At 44.5% G+C, this 27,170-nt stretch overlaps 1 protein-coding gene across 1 annotated transcript; it reads left to right on the top strand.

Moving 5' to 3' along the window:
- Nucleotides 1–468: 468 nt before the first annotated feature.
- On the top strand, nucleotides 469–27,170 carry PTPN18 (protein tyrosine phosphatase non-receptor type 18). Its single transcript, XM_063103684.1, is given in 15 exon segments — nucleotides 469–593; nucleotides 2,576–2,652; nucleotides 2,954–3,030; nucleotides 3,115–3,210; nucleotides 3,323–3,361; nucleotides 21,064–21,132; nucleotides 21,721–21,783; nucleotides 22,016–22,158; nucleotides 22,532–22,598; nucleotides 22,681–22,758; nucleotides 22,854–22,943; nucleotides 23,294–23,382; nucleotides 24,052–24,254; nucleotides 24,690–24,764; nucleotides 24,985–27,170. Coding segments are annotated over 15 exon segments (1,359 nt in total). The 3' UTR covers nucleotides 25,053–27,170.

Raw genomic sequence — 27,170 nt, 5'->3', positions numbered from 1 at the left:
TCGGACCCCGATGCAGACTAGCTCCTCGGAGACAGGGCTGGAGAGGCCGGGCGAAAGAGCGCGGCAGTCCACCAGAGCGGACACCTGGAGGTCGGCCGGGGGCGTAGGTACCGGATTAGAGGCAGGTCCAAGCAAGAGGAAGTGTCCGTGGGACTGTGCAGATTCAACCCGAGGGCGCAGCAGCCGAAAAAAAAAAAAAAAAAAGGAAGCGCCAGCGCGGGCCTCACCTACGGCCCAGCTTGTGCGGACTTAGCGCGCCTGCAGCCGCCTTGGCCCGCCGCCTGGCGGGTAGAGCGAGCTCCGAATGCCATTGTCCAACGGGCGCGCCCTACCACCTGTTGCCCGCCTCCATTGGCTGGAACGCGATGAGGGCGGGCCTCGCAGGCTGCCTCCGCCTCCCGCGGGGTCTACACTCGCCGCGAGCGCCAGGCGCAGCGAACGGACTGGACCTCGCTAGCCCGCGGCGCCATGAGCCGCTGCTGGGACGCGGCGCGGAGCTTCCTGCAGCATCTGGAGGCGCTGGGCGGCCGGGAGGGGGAGATCCTTGCGGCGAGTTCAGCGTGAGTGGGCGAGTGTGCACAGCTGAGCGGTGCGCTTTGGGTCCTCGCCCCGGACTGTCCGGACATCTGTCCTCCTGTGCACCCTGCAGGCTCTGCCTCACTCTTGGTGTCCCAGGGGGTCTCCCCGCCTAGGGTGTGTTTTTCTCTCCCCAGCACCTCTCTTTCTCTTGCACCGTCCCGGTCTTCACCCTCTGTCCGCGGAGCCCAAGAGAGCGAGGTCCACAGCCGGGCTGGGAAGGGTCGTACACACTCTCGGGTCCCGGTGTCCTCGTCGCGCTCCCGGAACGATGCCGCTGCCAGGCAGGGTCGACGGGCGGCACACCTGCGCGGGACGTCCCTCCCCCGCCCCCACCCCCGGGCCGCTCCGGTCGACCTGGAGGTCACCTCTGTGATCACAGGGAGGACGACGAGGAGCTGGGAGCAGGGGGAAGAGGAACCGCGCGGGGGCAAGGCTGTGGACACCGGGCTCCAATCTACTCCCGGGACTTCCCAGGGTGGTTTACCTGAGCCCTCTTGGTTCGGTTTCTCCTTTGGTGAAATGGGGATGTTAACGACCAGCTGGGCTGAGGATTAAATGGTGTGAGTCAAAGCACTTGGCACATTTTAGGCGCTCATTACAATAGGGTTAGTGCAAGCCAAGCGTAGTGTATGCTAACGCAGCGTGGTAGGCACGGCATACCACAGGTAATGAGATGTTTAAAATATAATAATTTATGTCCCAAATACAGGAACATAATATACAAATATGTAAACACATTTATATGGGGACATAAAATTTAGGAGTATGTGATATATAAGTATATAAAAATAAATATGACTAAGTGACAATTTACACAACAGACATTATATAACCATTAAAAATACAACGAACATAACAAATAAAGATTATAATTTATAAAATGACCAAAGTTATTCAATAAGTTTTTAAGTGAATATAAAATGTGTAACAAGTAAATAAGTATAAAATAATCTAAATAACTTACACACATGTAAAATATTGTAGTATATAAGAAATTAAATAAGAAATGCAAAACATAATTTACACAATATGAAAATGTACACAATAACGTAAACACATAACACCCATGTGGTATGTAATGTCATGCAGGTCAGTGACTCCATCGGGTCCCGGCCATGAGCCATGCTGAGAGCCCCTATGCGGAAGGCTGGGTGGGGAGGGTGCCCCGTGCCACCAAGGCCGGCCTCCTGCACTCAGGGAATCCCTGGGCCTCTCTAGGCCTCTACAGAAATACCACTAGTGGTACTCACTACACGAGGGTGTCCGTGAGAACATAAATGACACGATGGACATAAGTAAAGCACTTAGAATGTTGGCTCTCACACAGTGGTTGCTTAGTAGATGTTACTTATCATCATGATTATGAATACCTGATGATGATGATAATATGCTGTGCACTAATTCTAATAATCTCCCGGTAATAAAGTACCTATAGTGTCTTGTTATGTAAGTTAATACATTATACATTATAATTCATATACACTGTATGTTGTCATATATTATCATATGCTTAATTATATAGTACAGAATATATTTAATTACAGTTATTATTGCTTACAATACAATATAAGAGGGATTGAATGTGCAGAGGGTGGGTGCTGACAGGTCTGGGTTCAACCTTCACTGTGCCACTTCCTGGATGGGACCTGAGGCAAGTAGTTCAACCATGTGGTGCATCAACTTTTTCACCCGCCCAATGGAGACGTCAATGATAGTATCCACTTCGTAGGCACCTTGTGATGACTAAATGTCCTTAGCACAGAGACTGGCATAGTGAAGGCACTCTAAGCCGCTACCATTATTGCAACATTTTAATGAGGTAGGCCCTGTGTTACTGGGGGTTTGCAAACACATCCCCCATGCCACTTGCCTTGTGTTCTGTAAGAGCCTCGGTGTCCCAGGACTCTGACCTGGTTCTTCCCTTCCTCTCTCCTCCCTTCCCTGGTCGGCTTGCAGTGCCTTCCGCCAGGACATCCTGCCCGCAGCAGCCTGGAAGACATGCTGTGTTCTCCACCGAGGCCGGCAGTGGGCCGGAGAACGTGAGGAAGAACCACTACCAAGATATACTGCCGTGTAAGTCGGGGGTCTTCCACAGGAAGTCAGTGCCACTCCACACACGCCCCCTGGGCGGCAGTCCGGGCATCAGCGTGCTCCCCGAGTCACCCACTGCACTTCTGGGGGTTCTCTCCCTTCAGAGCCTTGCGTGGCTGCATTGCTCCTGAGCAGTCCACAGGGCACCCACCCCTATGCCCTGCGTCCGGTGGGATCCCTGCGGGCGTGCAGTCCCCCTGCTGGCTCTCATCCAGGGGGTTGTCAGGGCCTCGACACCTCTGTCATCCCCAAACTCTATGATTCTCACCTCACCCGCTGGCAGATGATCAGACATGAGTGATCCTCTCCCTACTCCAGGAGGAGGGTCACGGCAACTACATCAATGGCAACTTCATCCGGGTCAGGCTTGGGGTCAGAGGAGGGGGCGGGATGGGGGTGTCCGATGAGTAGCCGGATCCCAATAGTGAATGCTGCCTTTACCAGGGTGAAGACGAAAGCCAGGCCTACATAGCCACACAAGGACCCCTGCTTCACACCCTGCTAGACTTCTGGTGCCTGATCTGGAAGTTTGGGATCAAGGTCAGCTTTGGGGGATGGTGAGGTGGGGCCAACATTCTGAGTCCCTCCTTGGCCTGTTTCCCTGACCCCCTAACCCAAATCACCTCCTTCTCCCCTTACCTTTCTGGTTTAGGTGATCCTGATGGCATGTGGAGAGATAGAAAATGGACGGGTAGGTGTCCTCAGCCCCCCAGAATGCATGCCCTTGTGCGGGAGGAGGGAGGAGGAATCTTGCTAGCTCCTTCCTGACCCTGAGACGCCAGGGCCCAGTTCTTGGAGTGACCCCACTATGACTCTGTAGGAAGCCCACTATTTCTCCCTTTAATTTTTGGTTGATCTTTTTCCTTCTGTTCATGGGGCCATTCACTCAGTGTTGGCAACCCCTCTTCTGCTGGGTTTCTCACCCATTCCACAGCATAGACCATAAGGCCCTATGCTGACTGGTTCCCGCGAACAGCTCTCATCTCTCTTTGTACCTCTCTCTCCCCTTTATCCATTGCACTGTAACCACTCTGGCCTCGGCTTTTCATCAGATGTGCCAGGGATGGCTCTGCTACACAGCCTGTGCCTTGGCTGTTCCCTCTGCCTGGGACATTCTTCCACATGGCTTGCTCCATCACCTCCTCCAGGTCTTTGCTCAAATGTTACTTCCTTAATGAGAACTTCCTGGATCCTCACACCATTTAAAATTCTCAGCAATCCAACTGTTCTTCCCTTGTCCTACTTTACTGTTTTTCTTCACAGTTTTTACCAACTTCTTACAAATGGACTATGTATATTATTTATTCTCAGTGTTCCTCATTAGAAGGTAAGCTCCACAAGGTCAGGGATCTTTGTTTTGCCTGTTAGCATAAATTAGTTACTCAGTAAAATGCATGTCAACATTGAAGGCACATACCTTGTTGTGGTTTCTGCATTCTTGCCATGGATGGAGTGAGGGGTGGGGGTAGAATGGCCTGGGGTGACTAGCTGATCATGGAGTCTGTATGATATGTAGTGATGTCTCCTTTTTCATTCCTGATTTAGGTCATTTTAATTTATGTTCTCTCTCTCTCTCTCTCTCTCTCTCACACACACACACACACACACACACACACACACACACAGTCTGGAAAGAGTAAAGGTGGGCAAATTACACTGTTGTACTAAATCCATCTTGCTGCCTGTTTTTATAAATAAAATGTTTTGGAACTCAGCCACTGTATTAGTCCTTTTGTGTTACTATAACAGAAATACCTGAGACTGGGTAATTTATAAAGAACAGAAGTTTACTTGGCTTACAGTTCTGTGACAGCTATGTCTGGCATGGGCCTCAGACTGCTTCTACTCATGGTGGAAAGCAGCAGGCAGCCGGCAGGTACAAGCAGATCACATGGTGAGGGGAAAGGAGCCAGCAAGAGGGGGGGGGAGGTGCCAAGGTCTTTTAAATGAGTGAGTAAGAACTCACTCATTAACACCCCCTCCCCCAGGGAGAGCATTAATCCATTCATAGGGATCAGATTTCTACATGAGTTTTGGAGGGGACAACACATCCAAACTGCATCAGTCACATTCATTTATTTACGTGTCATCTATGCCTGCTTTCATGCTACAATGGCAGAGTTAAGTAGTTGCAAGTTGAACAGATTGTGTGGCCTGCAAATTCTAAAATATTTATTATTTGACCCTTTATAGAAAAAGTTAGCCAATCCCTGGGCTGAAGGTCTATCATTTTATTATTTTTTCAAAGAACCAGTTTTGAGTTTTATTCATTTTCCCTACTGTTTTTTCATTTTCCATTCCATTAATTTCCTCTCTTATCTTTTTTATTTCCTTAGTTCTGGTTATTTAGGTTTAATTTGCTCTTCTGTTTCTAGTTTCCTGAGACAGAAACTTAGATCACTAATTTGAGGTTTTTCTTTGTTCATATATAAGCATTTAATGTTATTTATTTTCTCTAAGCACTGCTATAGCTGCATCTCACAAACTTGTCTTTTTTTTTCAATTAGTTCAAAATACTTTTTAATTTCCCCCTGTGATTTCTTCTTTGACACATGGTATTTGACCATGGATGTTGTGTAGTTTCCAAATATTTGAGGACTTTTCCATAAAACTTTCTGTTATAGATTTCTAGTAAATTCTGTTGTGGTCAAAAAACAAGTTTGTGGGGCGGGCTGGTTAGCTCAGTTGGTTAGAGCATGGTGTTGATAACATCGAGGTCAAGGGTTTTTTGGTACCAGCCAGCCACCAAAAAAAAAGTTTGTATAATTTCAATCCTTTTAAATGCACTGAAACTTGTTTAATGGCTATGAATATGGTCTGTTCTGGTAAATATTCTGTGTGCACTTCAGAAGAATGTGTATTCTGCTTTTGTTGAGTGGAGAGTTTTATAAATATCAGTTAGGTCAAATTGATAGTGTATTTTTTGAAAGACACTTTTGTATCTTTACTGTATATTTTATATCTTTACTGACTTATTTTCTCTAAATATTTTATGAATTGCTGAGAGAGGAGTATTAAAGTTTTCAGCTGTTCTGTAAATGCCAATTAAGTCAAGTTTGTCAACAGTGTTATTCAAGTCTTATTATTCTCTCTCTTTTTTTTTTTTTTTGGTCTATTTACTGAAAAAAGAATTTTGAAATCTCCAACTCTAATTGTATATTTATCTGTTTCTCCTTTCAGTTCTGTAAGTTTTTGCTTCAGGTACTTTAAAACTACATCCTTGAGGGCACATATGTTTATGATTATGTCTTCCTAATGAATGGATCCCTTTTCCAATATGTAGTGTCCCTCTTTATCTCTGGTAACATTTCTTTTTCTGAAGTGTGCTTTAATATTAATATAGTCATTTAAATTTCCTTAGAGTAGGGTTTGAATGATATGTCTTTTCCATTCTTTTAATTTTTAGTCTATGTTCATCTTTAAATGTGTTTCTTGTAGGTGGCATATATAGCGACTTACTTTTATATCTAATCTGACAATTGCTGCCTTTAATCAGAAATTTAGTCTTTAATGTATTTATCGATAATGTTGGGGTTAAATCTACCAACTTGCTGTTTGTTTTTTATTTGCTCTGTCAGTTCTTTTGTTCCTATCTTCTTCTTTTCTGTTTTTTTTTTCTTATTGAGAATTTTTTATGCATCTATTTTATAGTCATGATTCCCTTATTAGCTATACCTTTTCATTTTATGTGTTTAGTGGTGGATTTAGGATTCATAATATATATCTTTAATTTATCATAGTTTACATTCAAATAATATTGTACATTTCACATAAATGTGAGAACTTTTAGTATAATTCAGTTTCCCCTTTCCCCTTTCTATGCTTTGTGCTACTGTTGCTATACATTTTAGTTCTAAATATGAAATGTACTCCACAATACACTGCTATTATTTTCTCTTTAGATTGTCATTTTAGACAGCTTTGTTGAGATATAATGCACCCATTTAAAGTGTATAATTGTTTTTAGTATATTGCTGAGTTATGCAACCATCACGACAATAAATTTTAGAATATTTTCTCCTCTTTCTTTTTTTTTTTTTAGAATCAAAGAATTGGTTTTATTTTATTTATTTAATTTTTTATTGGTTATGAATATTCGTGGGATACAAAGCTGATTGTCACCACTTGTGCCCAAGATATGATGGTCAGATCCATATGGGCAAGATGCCCATTATCACAAATTGCAATTATACCCCATGTCCCACACTTAATTATCCCCAACCTCCCTCCCCATCCCCCTTTCCCCCAGTCCACTTTGTATCCCTAGGTAAGCTCTCTCCCTCTGCAAGTCCAACAAACCACTGTGGCCTTTCTTTCCTTCCTTCTTTTTCTCTTAGCTCCCACTTATGAGTGAGTACATGTGGTATTTATCCCTCTGTGCTTTGCTTATTTCACTCAACATAAATTTCTCCAAACTTATCTATGTTGTTGCAAATGGGAGAATTTCATTCTTTTTTATGGCAGAGTAGTATTCCATGGTGTATATATGCCACAATTTCCTTACCCAATCTTCCATTGGTGGACATTTAGGTTGGTTCCATGTCCTGACTATTGTAAACAGTGCTATGATGAACATGGGAGTGCAGGTATCCCTTCCACATGATGATTTCCATTCCTTTGTGTATACACCCAGAAAGGGGATTGCTGGATCGTATGGAAGACCTATCTGTAGTTGTTTGAGAAATCTTCATACTGTTTTCCATAGTAATGGTACTAATTTATAGTCCCACCAAAAGTGGAGGAGCATTCCCTTCTCTTCACACCCTCACCAACAGTTGTTATTCTCTGTCTTTTTTATTATAGCCAGTCTGAGGTGAGGTGATACCGCAGTGTGGTTTTAATTTGCATTTCCCTGATGACTAGTGATGTTGAGCATTTTTTCATGTACCTGTTGGCCATTTGCATGTCTTCCTTTGAAAAATATCTGTTCAGCTCCTTTGCCCATTTTTAAATTGGATTATTTGTTTCTCTTGCTGTGTAATTGCTTGAGTTCCTTGTACATTATGGATATTATCCCTTGTCAGATGCATAGTTAGCAAAAATTTTCTCCCGCTCTGTAGGTTGTTGTTTCACTCTGTTGATTGTTTCCTTTGCTGTGCAGAAGCTTTTTAGTTTGATATAGTCCCATTTGCTTACTTTTTCTTTTCTTGCTGTGTTTTCGGGCTCATGTTCATAAAGTCTGTGCCCAGACCTACTTCCTGAAGTGTTTCACCTATATTTTACCTTGTTACTTTTACAGTTTCAGGTATTATACTTAAGTCTTTAATCCATTTTGAGTTGATTTTAGTATATGGTGAGAGATGCATGTCTAGTTTCATTCTTCTGCATATGGATATCCAGTTTTCCCAGCACCACTTATTGAAGAGGCGGTCTTTTCCCCAATGTACGTTTTTCTTGCCTTTGTCAAATACCAGATGGTTCTAAGCCTGAGGGGTGATTTCTGGGGTCTCTATTCTGCTCCACTGGACCGAGTGTCTATTTTTATGCCAGTATCATGCTGTTCGGGTTACTGTAGGTTTGTCTGATTTGAAATCAGGTAGTGTTATGCTTCCAGCTTTATTTTTTTGCTCCGATTGCTTTGGCTATTCAAGGTCTTTTGTTGCTCCGGATGAATGTTGAGATTGTTTTTTCCATTTCTGTGAAGAATGTCATTGGTATTTTGTTGGGGATTGCATTGAATCTGTATATCACTTTGGGTAGTATAGATATTTTCACAATGTTAATTCTTCTAATCCAAGAGCATGGAATGTCTTTCCATCTTTTTGTGTCTTCTTTAATTTCTTTCAGTAGTGGTTTGTAGTTCTCATTGTAGAGATCTTTCACCTCCTTGGTTAAATTGATTCCTAGGTATTTTATTTTATTTTTTGTGACTGTTTTAAATGGGCTTACTTTCTTGATTTCTCTTTCTGTTAGCTCATTATTGGAAGATATAAATGCAACTGATTTTTAGGCATTTATCTTGTATCCTGCAGTGTTACTGAAATTATTAACCAGCTCTAGGAGTTTTTTGATAGAATCTTTAGGTTTTTCTATATATAGTATCAGGTTTTCTGCAAATAGGGACAGTTTGGCTTCATCTTTTCCAATCTGGATGCCCTTTATTTCTTTCTCTTACCTGATTGCTCTGGCTAGTACCTCCAGTACTGTGTTAAATAGAAGTGGTGAGAGTGGGCATCCTTGTCTTGTTCCTGTTCTTAAGGGAAAAGCCTTCAGTTTTTCTCCATTGAGAATGATGGCAGTAAATTTGTCATAGATGGCTTTTATTGTGTTGAGATACTTTCCTTCTATACCTAATTTGTTGAGAGTCTTTATCATGAAGGACGTTGAATTTTGTCGAATGCTTTTTCAGCATCTATTGAGATAATCATATGGTTTTTGTCCTTGATTTTGTTGATATGGTATATCACATTTATTGATGTTTGTATGTTGAATCATCCTTGCATTCCTGGGATAAATTCCACTTGATCATGGTGTATAATATTTTTGATGTGCTGCTATATATTCTGATTGCTAATATTTTGTTGAAGGTTTTTGCATCTATGTTCGTTAAGGTTATTGACCTGTAATTTTCTTTTTCTCTTGTGTCTTTATCTGGTTTTGGTATCAGAGTTATGTTGGCCTCATAGAATGAGTTTGGAAGAATGGCTTCTGTTTCAATTTTTTGGAATAGTTTGAGGAGAATTGGTATTAATTCAGCTGTAAAGCCATCCAGACCTGGGAGATTGCTGATTCCAGCTTCAATCTCATTGCTTGTTATTGGTCTGTTTAGGTTTTCTATCTCTTCTTGATTCAGTCTGGGTAGTTTGTATGTGTCCAGATACTTATCCATATCTTCCAGGTTTTCACATTTGTTGTCATTCAGTTGTTTAGAATAGTCTCTAATGATTCTTTGTATTTCTGTGGTATTGGTTGTAATGTCTCTCTTTTCATTTCTGATTTTTGTTATTTGGGTCTTCTCTCTTCTTTTTTTGTTAACCTTGCTAATGGTTTGTCTATTTTATCTTCTCAAAAAACCAACTTTTTGTTTCATTGATCTGTTCTATTGTTTTTTGGGTGTCTATTTCATTTAGTTCTGCTCTAATCTTTATTTTTTTCATCTTCTACCTTTAGGATTGGATTGTTGTTGTTTTTCTAGTTTTCTGAGGTGTAACATTAGGTCTTTTATTTGAAATCTTTCCATTCTATTGATATAAGTGTTTATTGCAATAAATTTCCCTCTCAGTACTGCTTTTGCAGTATCCCACAGGTTTTGGTATGATATATCTTTATTTTCATTAGTTTCAAGAAATTTTAATTTTAGAATATTTTCATCACCCCATAAGGAAACCCTGTATCCATTAGCAGTCACTCTCTATTCCCCACCTTTTACACCCCTAGCAACTCCTAATCTACTTTTGGTTTCAACAAATTTGCTTACTCTGGACATTTCATTTAAATTAAATCATATAATACGTGATTTTTTGTAACTGACTACTGCTACTTCTTCTTTTTGGGAAGCTGGCCAGTACAGAGATTGAACTCTGGACCTTGGTATTATCAGCACCATACTCTAACCAACTGAGCTAACTGACCAGCTAGCTTCTTTCACTTAGCATGTTTTTAAGGTTCATGCATATTGTGGCATGTAGCAATATTTAATTTCTTTTTATCACTAATATTCCCTTAAATGGATCTACCAAATTTTACTTATCCATCAGTCAGTTTAAAGAATTGAGGTTGTTTTCCCTTTTGGCTATTTTGAATAATGCTGCTATGAACATTCATATACAAGTTTTTTGTGTAGATGCATGTTTTTATTTCTCTTGGGTATATATCTAGAAGAGAAATTACTGAGTTATATGGGAACTCTTTTTAACATTTTAAGAAACTGCGAAACTTTTTCACAGTGACTACATCAGTTTACATTTGCACTAACAATATATGAGGGTTTCAATTTCTTCACATCCTCACCAACATTTGTTATTGTCTGTCTTTTTTATTATGGCCGTCCTAAGGGGTATGAAGTGGTATTTCATTGTCTTTTTTTTAATCATGGTAAAATACACATAATATAAAATTTTCCATTTTAACTATTTTAAATACAGAATCCAGTAGCATTAAGTACGTTCACAATGTTGTGCAACCATCGCCACTGTCCATTTCCAGAACTTGTTTGTCATCCAAAACAGAAACTCTGTACCCATTAAATAGTATTCCCCACCCCTCCTTCCCCCAGCTCGTAGTAACCTCTATTCTATTCTCTGTCTCTATGTTTTGTCTATTTCAGGTACCTGTGTAAGTAGAATCATACAATAATTGTCCTTTTGTTCTGGTTTATTTCACTTAACATAATTTGAGTTTTGGGTTTTGTTTTGTTTTGTTTTGTTTTTTCCTCATACCAAGTTAAACCTTTATCAACCAGTATTAGGCCCTTGAGATACTGGGCAAACATACCCTTTCTCCTGCTGTCCTGGGTCCTAAGTACCCACGTGGCATGCAGGGTGGCCCAAGACAGAAAACTACATAATGTTTTTAAGGTTCATCCAAGTTGTAGCATATATCAGAATTTCATTTTTTTAAGGTCAAATAATATTCCATTTTATGTATATGTCACACTTCGTTTACCCATTCATCTGTTGATAAATATTTGGGTTGTTTCTACCATTTGGATATTGTGAATAATGCTGCTATGAACACTGGTATGCAAGTATCTGTTTGAATCCCTGTTTTCAATTCTTTGGATATATACCTAGAATAGAATTGTTGAATCATATGGCAATTCCGTGTTTAATTTTTTTGTTTTCCACAGTGGTATTACCATTTTACATTCCCACCAGCAATGCATAAGGGATTCCAATTTCTGCACATACTTGCCAACACTAGTTATTTTATATCTATATCTATAATATCTATCTATCTATATCTATATTTATATCTATCTATCTATCTATCTATCTATCTATCTATCTATCTATCTATCTATCTATCTATCTATCTGAGTTCCTCTGGTACTGTCGGGCCTTAAAAACTACGCCACCTTAAGTGACATTACAAGCCGTGCCATTATAGGCCCACAAGGGTGTATTAAAGTGGCAGCCTAAGACAGCGCCGGGAGGAAGTAGGGTGGGAGTGTCTGTGGGAACCCTGCCTTAGCCTTTATTGGCCAAATACGTGCTTCTGCATTCGTGAACACTGCCTGGTTGCAATAGCTAGGCATTGAGACAGGATGCATGCTCTCGTAATCTTTAAGCTGATAGGATTATGTAAAAAACCTCCCTTCCCCATTTGCCTTTAAAAGCAAGTACTTGGGTGATAATAAACGGAACTGCTCGACAGAACCCCTGCCGTGTCTGAGTGTCCTTTAACCGGGCTGGTTGGGGCTGGTGGTGTACTCACCTCTCTTCACGGCTCTCTTCCCCCATCTCTTTCCAAAGGGAGGGTAAGAAGAATCCAGGGCATTCGCTCGCCCACCGAAAGGAACGAGGCTAGGGCTGTTTGGGTCGGCCGGCAGTGGACCCGACAGAGTGGTGCTGTAGGATTGTAGTAATGGAAAGATTGTAGGATTGTAGTAATGAAAAAATATAGCTCTAACCTGCACAATTTGCTAGTATAGCTTTAACCTGCACAATTTGTTTCTGCAAACGCTTGCTAAAACGGGAAACATATCTAAAGGCATTTTAAGTAAAGCAGCTTCTAAGAGGTCAAGAAGAGGTCAGGCAGACTTAAACACACATTCCAGGAACCAGTTGGTCCCAAGGACTAAACCAGCCCCCCCTTATCTTCAAGACACCTGGCTGGACCAGGGAAGATAAACGATTGAAAAATGTATCATCTCTTATCGGGGTGCTAGCCTGTTGAGCCTAACCATAAATCCTAAAGTGCCTCAGTTAATTAGCAGCTATTCCTGTTATGAAAAACTATCTAAAGAAACTGTATGAAAACCTGGGTGTTAAAGAACTCGGGACCGCTTATGTCCAGAAGACAAAGCGACCCAGCATGCTGAAATAAAACTCCTCTTGCTTGATTGCAGCGATCTCTTGTCTCGTGGTCTTGGTAAAGTGAGCCACCCCTGACGTGTGAGATTTGTCCTTAGTTCACGGGTCTTACAGTGCCCCGTGTGTGGCATTTTTTCAAACTCGTGGGTGAAAGGGGAGCAAGTAAAGCCCCCTGCTGCTCGGTCCTGAAAGAAGGTCGACGAAGGGTGATCAACCAGCAGAGTGGCCCCCGCAACCGCGGCAGTCGACATGAAGTAATCCGCCTGCATGTCAGGGTGAGTACCATAAGAGGGGGAAGTCCCTGCACTTCTCTGCCCTGTTGCTCCCTTTGTCCCTTCCTAACAGGGCAACATGGGAGGTGTGTGTGGAAAGAGTGATGCGACAGCCTGCAAGGCTCTAAAGTACATGTTAAAAAGCAGAGGCCTAGAAATATCTGACTCCACGGCCACCAATGCCTGGCGTCATGTGGTGCAGGTGGCCTCTTGGGCACCTTCGTCCAACTTGTTCTCGTATGAGACTTGGGACCGGCTTCAGACCATGGCCAGAAAGAACAAGATTAGTCACGGGCTAGACCCCCGCTTAGGGTTCTACCCAACCATCTCTGCCCTAAAGCTTTGCTTCCATCCCAAGCATCAGGAAGGGGCAGAAAGGGATTGGTCGCAGTTCGATGAGGAGAGAAAAAAGGAAACAAAGCTGCCAATGTAAGGCCCTGAGCCATTGAGTGATACCTATGCCCCTACCCTGTACCCTCCTCTCCCGGCATACTCACCCCACCAAAGTTTAGCTGAAGGAGAGAAAGCGGCACCTGAAGAAGTGGAGGTGGCTAGCCCACCTTTAAAAACATCCCCGGCAGAGCCGCATGTTTTCCATTATGGCTCGCTGGGAACCCCCAGCCATCCGCAGCCCGTCCACAGCCTGTGGGGGGAAGTGGCCCCTCAGGCCTATCTGGTCAACGTTGTAAAAGAACTAAAAAAGGCTGTTGCCGAGGCCAGGACTTTATCCTCAGCCTTGCAGGCTCAGACACAAAACTTGACCGAAGACTTCAAGGTGTTTACGGCCCTGATCCCCTCAGGAAACAATCCTTCCCCACCCTTCAACGACAATGTTTTGGTTGTGGAAGACAAGGTCATTTTAAAAGCCAATGTCCCAAGGCTAAAGGCAAAAAACCCCCTACCACACCTTGCCCCCAATGTAAAAAAGGATTACATTGGAAAAAGGACTGTAGGTCCAAATTTGACAAAGCCCCCGGTGGAAATAGGCTGGCCGCTTGGTACCCTTGGGAAGCTCATGACCTTAAAGAGCTGAAAAAGGCTGTCACAGAGGATGGGCCCAATTCCCCATGGGCAGAAACCATCCTCCAGGGCTTAGCGCACCAACCCTGCACGACCCAAGACTGGAAAATGCTCTGTAAGGCTGTCCTACCCCCAAACTTGTTTATCAAGTTCTGTGCCTTCTTTAAAGAAGAGTGCCATGTGCCGGCAAAGATAAGTCAAGCAGTAGCGTTGCCCAATGCCACCAACCCTGGACTCACCTTCCCATACGTCCTTGGCAAAGGTTCCTATGTAGGTGCCAACAAACCCTTTTGCAGCACTGTGGCAATCTCACCGCCCCCCAAAACTCAAAATAAGCAAACCTGAAGCAAGCAGGCTGCAGGGGCAGATGTGGTGGCCATCAGCTCCCTCTTGGGAGTTATTGGAGCGGGTACCGGGACTGCCGCAATAGCCTTGGCACATCAACAGGTAGCTTCCCTTAGGGAGGCAGTGGACATAGATCTTGGCCGTTTGGAGGTGTCTACATCACATTTTTAAAAAATCGCTAACATCACTTTTTGAAGTTGTTTTACAGAATTGACGTGGACTAGACCTGTTGTTCTTACAGCAAGGAGGATTATGCACCGCCCTCAAAGAAAAGTGCTGCTTCTATGCCGACCACTCTGGAGTGGTCAAAGATTCCCTAGCTAAGCTTAGAGAAGGGCTAGAAAAGCGCAAAAAAAGAGCTAGAAGCTAATAGTAATTGGTTCCAAAGCTGGCTTTCAAGTTCCCCATGGCTCACCACCCTGCTGTCCTCCCTGGCAGTCCCCCTAGCCACTTTCCTTGTCTTAATCATCTTGGGGCCTTATAAGGCGCAACACCACTTCTCTCGTAATGCTCACCCAGGTGGTAGAGGAGGTGGCCCATAATGAAAGCCCTGACAGCCCTTGGGTCAATATGGCCATTCAAGAAATCAACGCCAATCTCTAAGGCTCTGCCCCGCCCCTACTTGGCTGGATAGTCAATGACGGGTAAGATTTCCAGAGGGAAACAACCTAAGACAGGCACAGCCACCAGAGGGAATGGAGGCGAGGCTGGGAAGGTTAGCCGCCTCCAGCTGCCTTATTAAAATAAAAAGGGGGAATTGTTGGGCCTTAAAAACTAACGCCACCTTAAGTGACATTACAAGCCACACCATTATAGGCCCACAAGGGCGTATTAACGTGGTAGCCTAAGACGGCGCCGGGAGGAAGTAGGGTGGGAGTGTCTGCGGGAACCTTGCCTTAGCCCTTATTGGCCAAATAAGTGCTTCTGCGCTTGTGAACACTGCGTGGTTGCAATAGCTAGGCATTGAGACAGGATGGATGCTCTCGTAACCTTTAAGCTGATAGGATTATGTAAAAAACCTCCCTTGGGCCGAGCCCGTGGCGCACTTGGTAGAGTGCGGCGCTGGGAGCGCTGCAACGCTCCCGCCGCGGGTTCGGATCCTATATAGAACTGGCCGGTGCACTCACTGGCTGAGTGCTGGTCATGAAAAGGACAAAAAAAAAAAAACAAAAAACAAAACAAAAAAAAACCTCCCTTCCCCATTTGCCTTTAAAAGCAAGTGCTTGTGTGATAATAAATGGAACTGCTAGACAGAACCCCCGCCGCGTCTGAGTGTCCTTTAACTGGGCTGGTTGGGGCTGGTGGTGTACTCACCTCTCTTCATGGCTCTCTTCCCCCGTCTCCTTCCAAAGGGGACTGGAGGGTAAGAGGAATCCAGGCCATTCGCTCGCCCACCAAAAGGAACGAGGCTAGGGCTGTTCGGGTCGGCCGGCAGCGGACCCGATGTGGTACAAATATATTTCCCATTCTGTGGGTTGTCATTTCACTTTCTTGATAATGTCCTTTGAAGCACAAACTTTTAAAAATTGTGATGAATTCCAATATATCTGTGGTTTTGCTTGTGCTTCTGATGTTGTATCTAAGAAGTCATTGTCTAACCAAAGGTCATATAGATTTACTCCTAAGCTTTCCTCTAGTGTTTTGTAGTTTTATTCCTTACATTTAGGTCTCTGGTTCATTTTGAGTTAATTCTTGTATATGGTGTGAGATAGGGGTCCAAACTTATTATTTTGCATGTCGATATGCAGTTACTCCAGCACCATTTGTTGAAAAGACTATACTCTCCCCATTGAATGTTCATGGCACTCTTGTTAAAAATTAGTTGGTTGTAGAGGATTCATAAAGCAAATGTACTTCACAGGGCCTGGTTTTCCAAAGCCTTGCAGTTTCAAATATTGACCTTGTGGAGGACAGGAAATTTTCCTCAGGCTGTAAAGTCTCTGGTATAAGATAAAGAACTCTAACACAGCAAGGTTCCTGGCTCAAGGACAGACTAGCTACTGATCGATATGTAAAGATACTGAGAAATTGCCATAAGAAGGAATGTTTGCTAAGGTCAAGCTTTTGTTAATGGATCACTTAATTGCCTTACTGAATGTCATCTGGCTTGTTTCACTGAAAGTTAATAGTCTATATTATTAAGCTGTTCTCTCTTCCTGTAACTTCCCAGTCTGGAGAATAAATGCAGGAAGAGAACCTCAATTTGGGGTTAATTTACCAAGGAAGGAATGCATCTTGCTTGAGGGTGCTGGGGGAGATTAACCAATTCAGGGCTTCTCACTGCTCAAAAGAGATGGGCTTTAAGTAATCCTTTGCAGCTCCATCACCCAGGGGAAGTGGGATGACAGATCCATGGGGGGCAAAGCAACAATTGATCACATATCTGAGGGTTTATTTCCAAACTCTCAGTTTTATTCCACTTGATATGTCTATCCTGTGGCAATCTAACTGTTTTGATTATTGTACCTTGCAGTAGGTTTTGAAATCAGGAAGTATGAGTCCTCCAAATTTGTTCTCTCTTCAAGATTGTTTTGGCTGTTTTGGGTGGGTCCCTTGCTGTGCAGAAAAAAGTTAATATAGGAAGCATAACTCCTTATACTTGAAAAGGCCTTTCTGTAAGGTTGGTACTTGGCTGGCCTTGGGAACTTTGATTTATAGTAGCAGTGGTTCACTTTGCCTAAACTGTTTATACAAACAATATGGCTTAGGCCTAACACCTGCTTTCCCTCTGGGAGTCTGAAATTTTGGTACATGCTTGGCAGAGGGTGGCTACATACTATGCAGAAGGTGCCCCAATAAAAACTGTGGGCACTGAGTCCCTAATGACTGTACCCATGGACAACATTTCACATATATTGCCACAAGTCATTACTGGGGTAATTAAGCATGTCCTGTGTGATTCCACTGGGAGAAGACTTTTGGATGCTCATTCCCTGTTTCCCCCAGACTTTGCTGAACACACCCTTTCCCTTTGCCGATTTTATTCTGTATCCTTTCACTGTAATAAATCATATGCATGAGTATGACTATATGCTGAGTCCTGTGTGTCCTCCTAGTGAATCATTAAACCTGGGGGTGGTCTTCAGTACCCATGACATACTTATATTTCCCATTAATTTTAAGATTGTCTTGTCACTGTCTTCAAAAAACTTGCTGGGATTTTAAATAGGATCTACATTGAAGTAGGTCAATTTGCGGGGTATTGTCATCTGAATAATATTGTCTTCCAATCTATGAATGTAGATGTCTTTCCATTTATCTAGATGCTCTTTAATTTCTTTCAGCGATGCTTTATAGTCTTTAGTTTAGAATCTTGTTAAATTTATTTCTAAGTATTTTATACATTTTTTTTTTTTTTTTTTTTTTTGCAGCTGGCCAGTATGGGGAACCAAATTCTTGGTGTTACAAGGCTACACTCTAACCAACTGAGCTAATCAGCCAGCCAGTATTTTATACCTTTTGATGTCATTGTAAATGGACTTGTTTTCTTAATTTGCTTATTGCAAACTGAATAGTTTACACTATATAGATATACAATTGATTTTTTCTTTGTTGATCTTGTATCCTGCAACCTGTTGAAACTTAATAGTGTGTTGAACTTTAATATTGTATTTGTGTGTGTGCGTGGGTGTACATTCTTTAGCATTTTTTCTATATAAGATCATGTCATACTTAAATTGAGGAAGATTGTTCATTCCTTTCCAATCTGAGTGTCTTTCCTTCTTTCCTTCCTCCCTTCCCTTTTTCCTTCTTTCCACCACTACTACTCCTCTTTCTCTCTTTCTCTGTATCTCACTCTGTCTCTTTTTTGTAATTGCATTGGCTAGAACTTCCACTACAAAGTTCAGTAGAAGTGACAACTGTGAACACACTTATCTTGTTCCTGATCTTCAGGGCAAAGCATTCAGTCTTTCATCATTAAGTATGTTGTTATCTGTGGGTTTTTGTAGATGTTCTTTATTATGCTGAGGAATTTCCTTTCTATTCTTGGTTTCGTATTTTTATCATGAAATTGTTGTGTCTTGTCAAAATTTTTTCCACAGCTATTCAAATGATCATGTGTTTTTGTTTTGTATTCTACTAATATGGTTTATGACATTGATTTTCATACGTTGAACCAAACTTGGATTCCTGGGATTAATCCCACTTGGTCATGGTGTCTAATACTTTGCTAGTATTGTCACCTCTCCCAGGATGATGGAGACACAAAGGATTACTCAAAGCCCATTTCTCCAGAACAGTGAGATGCCCAGAAGGGGTTAATTCCCAGGCAAATCCTTCAAGAGATCAGGATTCCTAGGAAATAACCCCGAATGACGTTTTCTCTCAGTTTTTATTCTCCAGGCAAGAAAGTTACAGAAAAGGAACATAGGTGGTTACAAAAAGAACAATGAGATAATCGTTATGGGAACACTCAGTTCCCCAAGAAACTTAAAGAAACAACTGAAGACTTTCCCATTGTTAGGTTTAGCTGCACCAAGGACATCAGCCCTTAGAGCAAGCATTTTTGCTGTGTTACAATTTTTTATCTACAACAGAGACTTTAGTCCTGGGAAAGTTTTCTGCTTTTTCACAAGCTTAGCATTTCCATGTGCAATTCTATAAAGTTAAGCTGTACCTTAAACTAAAGGGCTTTGGCCTTGCTAAAACCACATTCGCTTTATTAATGTTGGTATCCTTCACAAGTATTTCGTTAAGAATTTTTGTGTCTATGTTTATAAGATATTGATTAGTAATTTTCTTTTATTGTAATGTCTTTGTCTAGTTTCAGTATCTGGGTAATACTGACCTCATACAGTATGTTGGAAAATGGTCTCCTTCAATTTTTTGCAAGAGTTTGTGAAAGATTGGTATTAATTCTTCCTTGTTTGGTAAAATTCACTAGATTATCTTTTAAAGATGTTAAAAATGAGAGATATATCTTTTACACTTAACCACATATTTGCCTTTTTCTTTATTCTTCATTATTTTGTGTAGATTCGTATTTCCCTTGGGTTTCATGTTCCTTTGTATGAAGAGCTCACCTTAATATTTCTCATAGTGCAAGTTTTCTTGTGATGAATTTTCTCAGCTTTATTTGTCTGAAAAGGTTTTTTTAAAAAAAAATCTGTCATTTTTAGGATGCCACTCCATTGACTTCTGACTTGCAGAGTTTTTGAAAAAATTCTGCTGTCATTTTTATCTTCATTCCTCAGTATGTGATGTGTCTTTGTTTTGTGTGATGCTTTTAAGATTTTTTTCTTTATCATTGTTTTCCAGCTATTTGATAATGATCTGCCTTGGTATGGCTTTCTTTGTTTATTCTCCTATGGTTCATTGACTTTCCTGGATCTGTGGGTTTCACCAAATTTGGAGAATTTTTCAGCTATTTGTTTCTTCAAAGATAATTTCTGTTCTCTGTCTCCTTTCCTTCTGGACTTAGGTACACATGCATTATACCATTTGGTATATTTCCACAAAGAACTGATTTTCTGGGTTTTTTTTTTTTATTATTTTTCTCTTTTTCATTGTGAATAATTTCTATTGCTATGTTTTTATGTTCATGATCTTTTCTTCTGGTATCTAATCTGCTATTAGACAATTATTTTTTCATTTCATATGTTTTATTTTTCCTTTCTAGAAGTTCCATTTAGGTCTTTTTTGTATTTCTCATTTCACCCTTCATCATGTTTATGTTTTCCTTTTCATCTTTGAGTATATTTATAATATTTATAATAGCTATCTGAAGGTCTTTGCTTCTTTCCTCATCTCTGGCTTTTCTGGGCCTTTTTTCTATTGACTGATTTTTCACATTTTTCTGTTTCTTTGTAGTCTAGTACACTTTTATCGAATGCTTGATATTTTGAATATTACTCAGGTATGTGTTGGATTCTGTTCCCTTCCTTGAAAGGGTATTTTACTTTTTCAGGAAGGCAGTTAAGTTACTTTTGGATGTTTGATCATCTTGAGATTTGTTAAGATCTTTTAAAGCAGGTCTAGAGTAGCCTTTATTTTAGAATTAATTTAGCTCTAATTCTAATGTGTGGGTTCCCTGCTGAATGCCTCTGATAATCTATGAGGCCTCTCCACTCTGTCTAGAGGGAAGGCAAATTATTCCTGTTCCAGGTGAACTCTAGGGAATCTTCATTCTGCAGGTCACTAGCATTATTCTTTCTTGGGAGTTTCTTGTCTCACCTCATTGGATTTCATGCTATATGTACTCGGATTATTATTCAGCCCAAGATTCAAGGGGTGGGGTAACCACTATGAAGATTTCTACAAGGTTGTTTTGTTTTTGTTTGTTTGCATAGCTCTGTTCTTTGCAGGACTCTGCCATGCAAATTCTATCTGCCTCCACATCCTTGGGCCATGACCTCTGACTCCTTAATTCTGAGAGGTCATAGACTCCTCATGTCCTGCAGCCTGGTGACACCTCCAGGCAGGCAGTAAGCCAGGGTGGTCTATTCAGTGATCACTGTCCTGAAATGCCTGTCATCCTATGTCTGAAAATAGTGGCTCATATATTTTGTCCAGTTGTAAACAATTTAGTTTACAACTTAGTTGCTTACACTGGGAAGGTATCCTGGGCTATCTTTCTCCTGCATGGTCAGCAGCTCACTTCCATTGAAGCTGCATGGGTGTAATCTGATGGCTGTACCAGCTGGCTTCCACTATAGGTGCAGCTGCGAGTGCTTCCACCAGCACCACCTGGGGTGTCTTGTGGGAGCATGGACATTCTGAACTGGAACTCTGAAGGTGACTCCCGCTCCTCACTCTGCACTTTTCTCCTTTACCTTTTGCAGAAAAAATGTGAGTGTTACTGGGCCCAAGAGCAGGAACCACTGCAAATTGGGCCTTCCTGCATCACCCTGGTGAGCTGAGGCAGAGGTGGGAATAGAGTTCTGTGGGCCTTGGATGTTGTGGGAGGTTTTAAGGAAGATTCCAAGGGTGAAAGCCTTTGGGCTGGGTCTGAAAGGATGAATCATTTTCCCACAGTCCCCTTACATTGCAGGGAACTTTCTGGTGTTAGTGTGCAAATAGTCAAAACCCAATATTTGCATTTTTATTTCGGCTGTGATTACAGTTATCTCTGTAATGTAAATGTGACTGGTTAGGTTCTTGAGATTCTTATTTCTCTTACTATTTCAAAAGAACTCAGGGAAATCTCTCAAGTCATACATACAGTTGGTACTTAATAAATACAATGAAACTGTTTTTAGAACAAAAGAAATCTGTTTTCACTGTTAATGGGCTTGTTTGGTTTTTTTTCCCTCTTTCTCACCTTTGTTAAATGTTTCCTTCATGAAAGCTTTGGGGCATGTTTGGGCTAAATGAATCTTCTTTAAATATGTTTTTATACTTGATTTTTTAATCAGGAATGCTTTGCTTTCTATAAATGTGTCTTTTGGCACCTGTGATCTTTGTTCTCCTCCCTCTTCCAACTTGCCCCACATACTCAGACAAAGGAGACGTGGCTGAATGCAGACATCATGCTCAGAACCCTCCAGGTCACATTCCAGAAAGTATGGAAAGGGAAGGAGGAGGTGAAGGGGCTTCCACATGGGGAGAGCTGTTTCCTGTGTCTGCTTCCTCCTCTGCAAAATGGGCATTTGCAATAGTACTTACCTCCTCAGTTATTATGTGATAGATTTTAATAGAATATGCTTAAACTGGGTGTGGCTTGTATTAGGTGCTCCAATAAGTGCTTTTCTTTTTTCTTTCATTTATATTCTTTGCTCTTTTTCTGCGTTTCAGGAATACTGTTCTGTGCACCAGCTGCAGTATATGTCCTGGCCAGACCATGGGGTCCCCAGCAATCCTGACCACAAGCTCATCATGGTGGAGGAAGCCCATCACCTCCAGGGATCTGGCCCCAGTCCCCTCTGTGTCCACTGCAGGTTTAGGGAATCGGTGAGGCAGAGGGGACAACGCTGGGGGAGGGAGGTGAGGAGCAGAGGCTTGGAGCCAGTCTTGCAGTCTTAGTGCTATTTTGAGAAACCTGAGGCCATACTTGCTCATGCTGCATTGTCTGAAATTGTTAGCATTTGTTAAGCACAGACTGACTGCTGGGGAGTAAGCACACAGTTGATGCTCAACAAATGTAAACAATTCAAAACTTTTTCTTTTTAAATTATAATCTGGGGATTCTGGGAATCAAGAGGTCCTGAAGGGAATCTCACATTAGGGACCTCGCCTCCAGCCCCAAATGCCCCATTAAAAAGAGGTTGCAAGCAGGCCCTGACCGAGCTCACTCTGGTTCTCACTTGTCAGCGCCGGCTATGGGTGAACAGGTGTCCTGTGCACTGTAGATTATGTGAGGCAGTTGCTCCTGACCCAGGTACAATGCGGGCATCTGTGAGTGTGCTGTGTGTATCCCATGCCCACTTGGTCCTGCTCAGTGCCCCATCTCTCTGCCTCAGAGGATCCCACCTAACTTCAGCTTCTTTAACATGGTGCTCCAGATGCGGAAGCAGCGGCCTGCGGCTGTGCAGACAGAGGTGAGAGCCTCAGTCCCCTCATTCCAAGGACACAGGCAGGGCTTCCATCCCTCCTCCCCTCATCTTCCCTTCTTGATGACCCCTCTCCCCAACAGGAGCAGCACAGGTTCTTGTACCACACGGTGGCTCAGATGTTCTGCTCAGCGTTCCAGAACACCAGTCCCCACTACCAGAACCTCAAGGAGGTACAGAGGCCCCCTTCCCACCCTTTTCTGTCTACAATCAGTGTCCTCCGAGACTAGGACCTGGAACAGGAGCCCATGGAAACCACCACCCTTTTCTGTCTACAATCAATGTCCTCCGAGACTAGGACCTGGAGCAGGAGCCCATGGAAACCACTATCTCAGCATCCAGTCCCTGGGCTCCTCCTGGGAGCAGGCACTGACTCACTGTTACTTCCACCTTTGCCATCCTCCGGGCTCTCTCTCCAGGCTGTCCCCTCTTAAGCTTATCCCCAGAGCCCACGGTGACCCCAACAGGGGCTTAGCCGGTTTCCTCCAAAGCCTCGTGACCTTCCCCTCCTGTCTTTCCCCAGAATCGTGCCCTACTCTACTATGATGCCCTGTCCCTCCGGACTTCCCTGGTCCTTCTTGCCTGACCCCGCCCACCAGGCGGGGTCCCCAGGTATCTGGCTCCATCCTCTCATTCCTCCCTTTCCAATTTCTCAGGCTCATAGGCAAACCCTCTCCTCATCCTTGAAACACCAGCCCCTTCCTTGCTGTTTAGTTCATTAAATATTCGCTGGCCCTTTGAATTGGAAACCCTCCCCAAGATGACTCTTATCCCAGCGGTCCCATTGCCTCTGCCTGTCAGGCCAGCCCTGTGTTCCGAGGTTAGCCCCTTCCTTGCTTCTCAGTCAATAATTAATTCAGCTAATATTTCCTGATGCCGCCCACTTGTCAGGCCTCATGTTGGGTGCTGTGGGCACAGAGTTGACATCCTCCATTTTGAAGCTATCCTCTCGTCCCCTGAGATGCCACTTCCTCATTCTTTCATTCAGTAAACATTTACACGGAACTGACCGCCCCTCAACACCAATACCCTACCCCATTTACATGCCAAGCCGGCCCCTCCCTCCTTCATCCACCTAACTTGCGGGGCGCCAGGGGCACAGAAACGAGGCCCCTTTCCGCGGCCCCCTCCCTCTGCCCTCCGACCCCGGCCTGCCCCTCCCTCCTCGCCTGCGCGCGGCCGGGGCGGGAAGGAAGCCTGCGGTTTGAGCGCTGAGCACGCTCCCCACCCCTACCCTCCCTCGCGTTTGCGTTTCACTTCCTCCGCTCTCCCCGCCCGCAGGAGCATCTCGGTGCCCGAGGCCCCGGCCCTCGCCATGGCCGACACGTACGCGGTGGTGCAGAAGCGCGGGCCCCCCGCGGGTGCCGGGCCGGGGGCGCGGGCGCGCAGCACGGAGGAGGCGCCCATCTACAGCCAGGTGGCGCCGCGCGCCCGGCGGCCCGGGGCGCAAGCGGAGGACGCGCGGGGGGCGTCGTCTGGCCGCGGTGAGTCGAGACAGCCCGGGGCGCGGGTCCGGAGAGGGCCAGCACCCACCTGCTACTTCTCGGGACCCCATCCCCGGCGGCCGCGAGGACCCCGATCCCCTAGCCCTGCCTGGCCACGCCCCCGAGGCTAAAGTTTGGACTTCCCGGGCCACGCTCCCTGGACCACTGCTCCTCATTGGCCACGCCCCGGAAGCGTCCCCAAGCCAGGTCGTTCCCCGAGACTGGGTCCCAGTTCAGCCTTGGGCAATGCCAGCTTGTTCGTTTAAGCCTTGCCCCAAAGGCGGATGTCCCTGACTTGGCCACGCCCTTAGTGCGCGGCCTCTCGGGCCGGGCGCCGCCCCCAGCCCGCCGCCCCCAGCCCGCCGCCTTGGGTCCCGGGACTCCATGGGGCAGCCTGAGCTGACCCTTGGTGGGGTGGGGGTCTCCTGTTCGCAGTTCCTGCTGACCAAAGCTCTGATGGGCCTGACGCCTATGAGGACGTGGCGGATGGAGCTCAGACCAGTGGGCTAGGTAAGTCAGATAGACCCTGGGTCTCTGGGACTCCACGCAGCTTTGAGTGAACTCCGGGAGTTTGGGGTTTAGGGCTGGAGATGTGGGGCTAAGGCTCTCGGAGTCCTGTGGATGTAGCTGCAGTAAAGCAGGAGGACCGCAGGGCATGGCCTTCCGCAAGTTGCCTACCTCTTCACTCCTCAGTTTCTCCATGAGACCCACGACACTCTTCCTCCCCCAGGCTTTAACCTGCGCATTGGAAAGCCAAAAGGGCCTCGGGATCCCCCTGCCGAGTGGACCCAGGTGTGAGTGCTGCACCCACGCCTGCCTGTTGCTCCACATAGGTGCTTGGACTGCTGACGACCGTCGCTGTGCTGTGCGATGTGTTGGGAATGGGGACACTGGGCCTGAATCAAAATAAAACTTTCTCAGGGTGGGAAATGTGGGGGGTTTGCCCTAGTGATTATAGTATTCAGGACTTGAGGCTCAGGGAGGTATGTGGGAGACTAATGGCTGGTGAGTCAACACTGAGCAGATTCAAGAAAGAACATCTGGAATCCCAAAGTTGTTACGGGGAGAATGGACAGATCGGCTTCAAGAGATTGCCACCTCACCACATAATGGACTGGTCCATCCTTGGTATCTGAGCCTCCCTCACTCAGACGCTCCGGTGACCACACAGAGAGATGTGTGGTCCCCGAGAAAGGCTGCTGGACCCCTAGTCATTCAGCCAGACCCCAAGACAGCCAGACCTTCAGAGGGACAGTCTGTGGCTGAATGGATGTACCACCAGCCAGGAAGATAGACCAACCAACAGCTGGACAGACCAGTCTCAGCCAGAGAGACCACTAAACAAACAGAGACCCCCAAAGACAGACCCCTCCACCAGGTAGACAGCCAGAGGGACTCCTAGCTGGATAGACTCCCAGACAGATACAAACAGATCCCCAGCTGGACAGATACTCAGACATCTCCTCAGTTAAACAGACCACCACCTCTCCAGCTACACAGATCCCACACTGACACCCTTCCAGCCAGCCAGACTCCCAACTAGCTAGATGGACTCCCAGACAGACAGCCACACAAACAGAAACCCTGACTGTACAGACATCCTAGCCAGCCTGCGAGACTCCCAACTAGCCAGACAGGTGGGTCCCCAGAGAGGCAGACAGTGCCCACCAGCTATGCAGAACCCACATTTTGTCAGAAAAATTGATGCATCTCTGCTGGGCAGACAGCTGGGTGGACCACCAGGCAGTCAACTGGATAGACAAGCAGACAGACCTTCAGATTGATAAGCATCCTGAGTTGGACAGATCCTCTATTTTCCAGATCATCTCCCAGCTGGGCAGACATTGCCGATCAGCAGATTCTTCAGACAGACAGAGTACCTGCTAGCAGATAGATGGACCCCCAGCTCGTTACATAGATGGGTCCCCTATTGGATGGATAGACCCTTAGACAGGTAGACTCCCAGCCAGACAATGAGATACTCCCCTCAGAGAGATAGATGGATGCCAATCTGATTGACCAGCTAGATCCCAAGCTGGATGGACAGACAGACCCCCCAGCTGGACAGACCACCCCCAGCTAGATGGACGGTGGACCCCTATCTGGACTGCAGCTGGTCAAATGATCTCCCAGATGGGCAGACAAGCCCTGTCCCCAACAAGTAGATACACCTCTCCAGCAGTTCAGACAGATGGACCCCCAACAAATCAGACCCTATCTAGACAGACCCAAGATAGACCCCCGACCAGACTGACCCCTAGCTGTTCACACAAATCCCTGGCCAGACAGATTCCCAGCCTTTGAGCTGGACAGACAGACAAAGCACTTGTTGGCAGATCTGTAGCCAGCAACACAGATTTCTAGCCTGACAGGCCAGCTACCAGCCAGACAGGCTGGTGAACCTCCAAGTAGATAGAGTTAGCTGGAAAAATGGACTCCAGACAGATCGACTCCTTGCTTGACAACATCCTCAGAGCCTGGCTGGACAGACATGTAGTCTCCCAGCCAGAAATACAACAGTCAGACAGACCCCCAGCTAGACAGATAGATACTCAGTGATGGAGTTTGGATGTGTTGTCCCCTCCAAAACTCATGTGGAAATTTGATCTCAAATGTGGCAGTGTTGGAAACTGATCGAGTCATGGGAGTGGATCCCTCATGAATGGATTAATGCTCTCCCTGGGGGAGGGAGGATTAGTGAGTGAGTTCTTGCTCTATTAGTTGCCGTGAGAACTCGTTGCTTAAAAAAAGACACTGGCACCTTCTCCCTCTCTCTTGCTTCCTCTCGCCATGTGATCTGCTTGTACCCGCCGGCTGCTGACACTTTCTGCCATGAGTAGAAGCAGCCTGAGGCCTGTGCCAGATGCAACCGTCCCAGAATCGTAAGCCAAATAAACCTCTTTTCCTTATAAATTA

Source organism: Cynocephalus volans, chromosome 1 (assembly GCF_027409185.1).
Source record: "Cynocephalus volans isolate mCynVol1 chromosome 1, mCynVol1.pri, whole genome shotgun sequence".
Classification (NCBI taxonomy): domain Eukaryota; kingdom Metazoa; phylum Chordata; class Mammalia; order Dermoptera; family Cynocephalidae; genus Cynocephalus; species Cynocephalus volans.
Note: the sequence above shows the minus strand (reverse complement) of the source record. Positions and strands in the feature narration are given on the sequence as shown.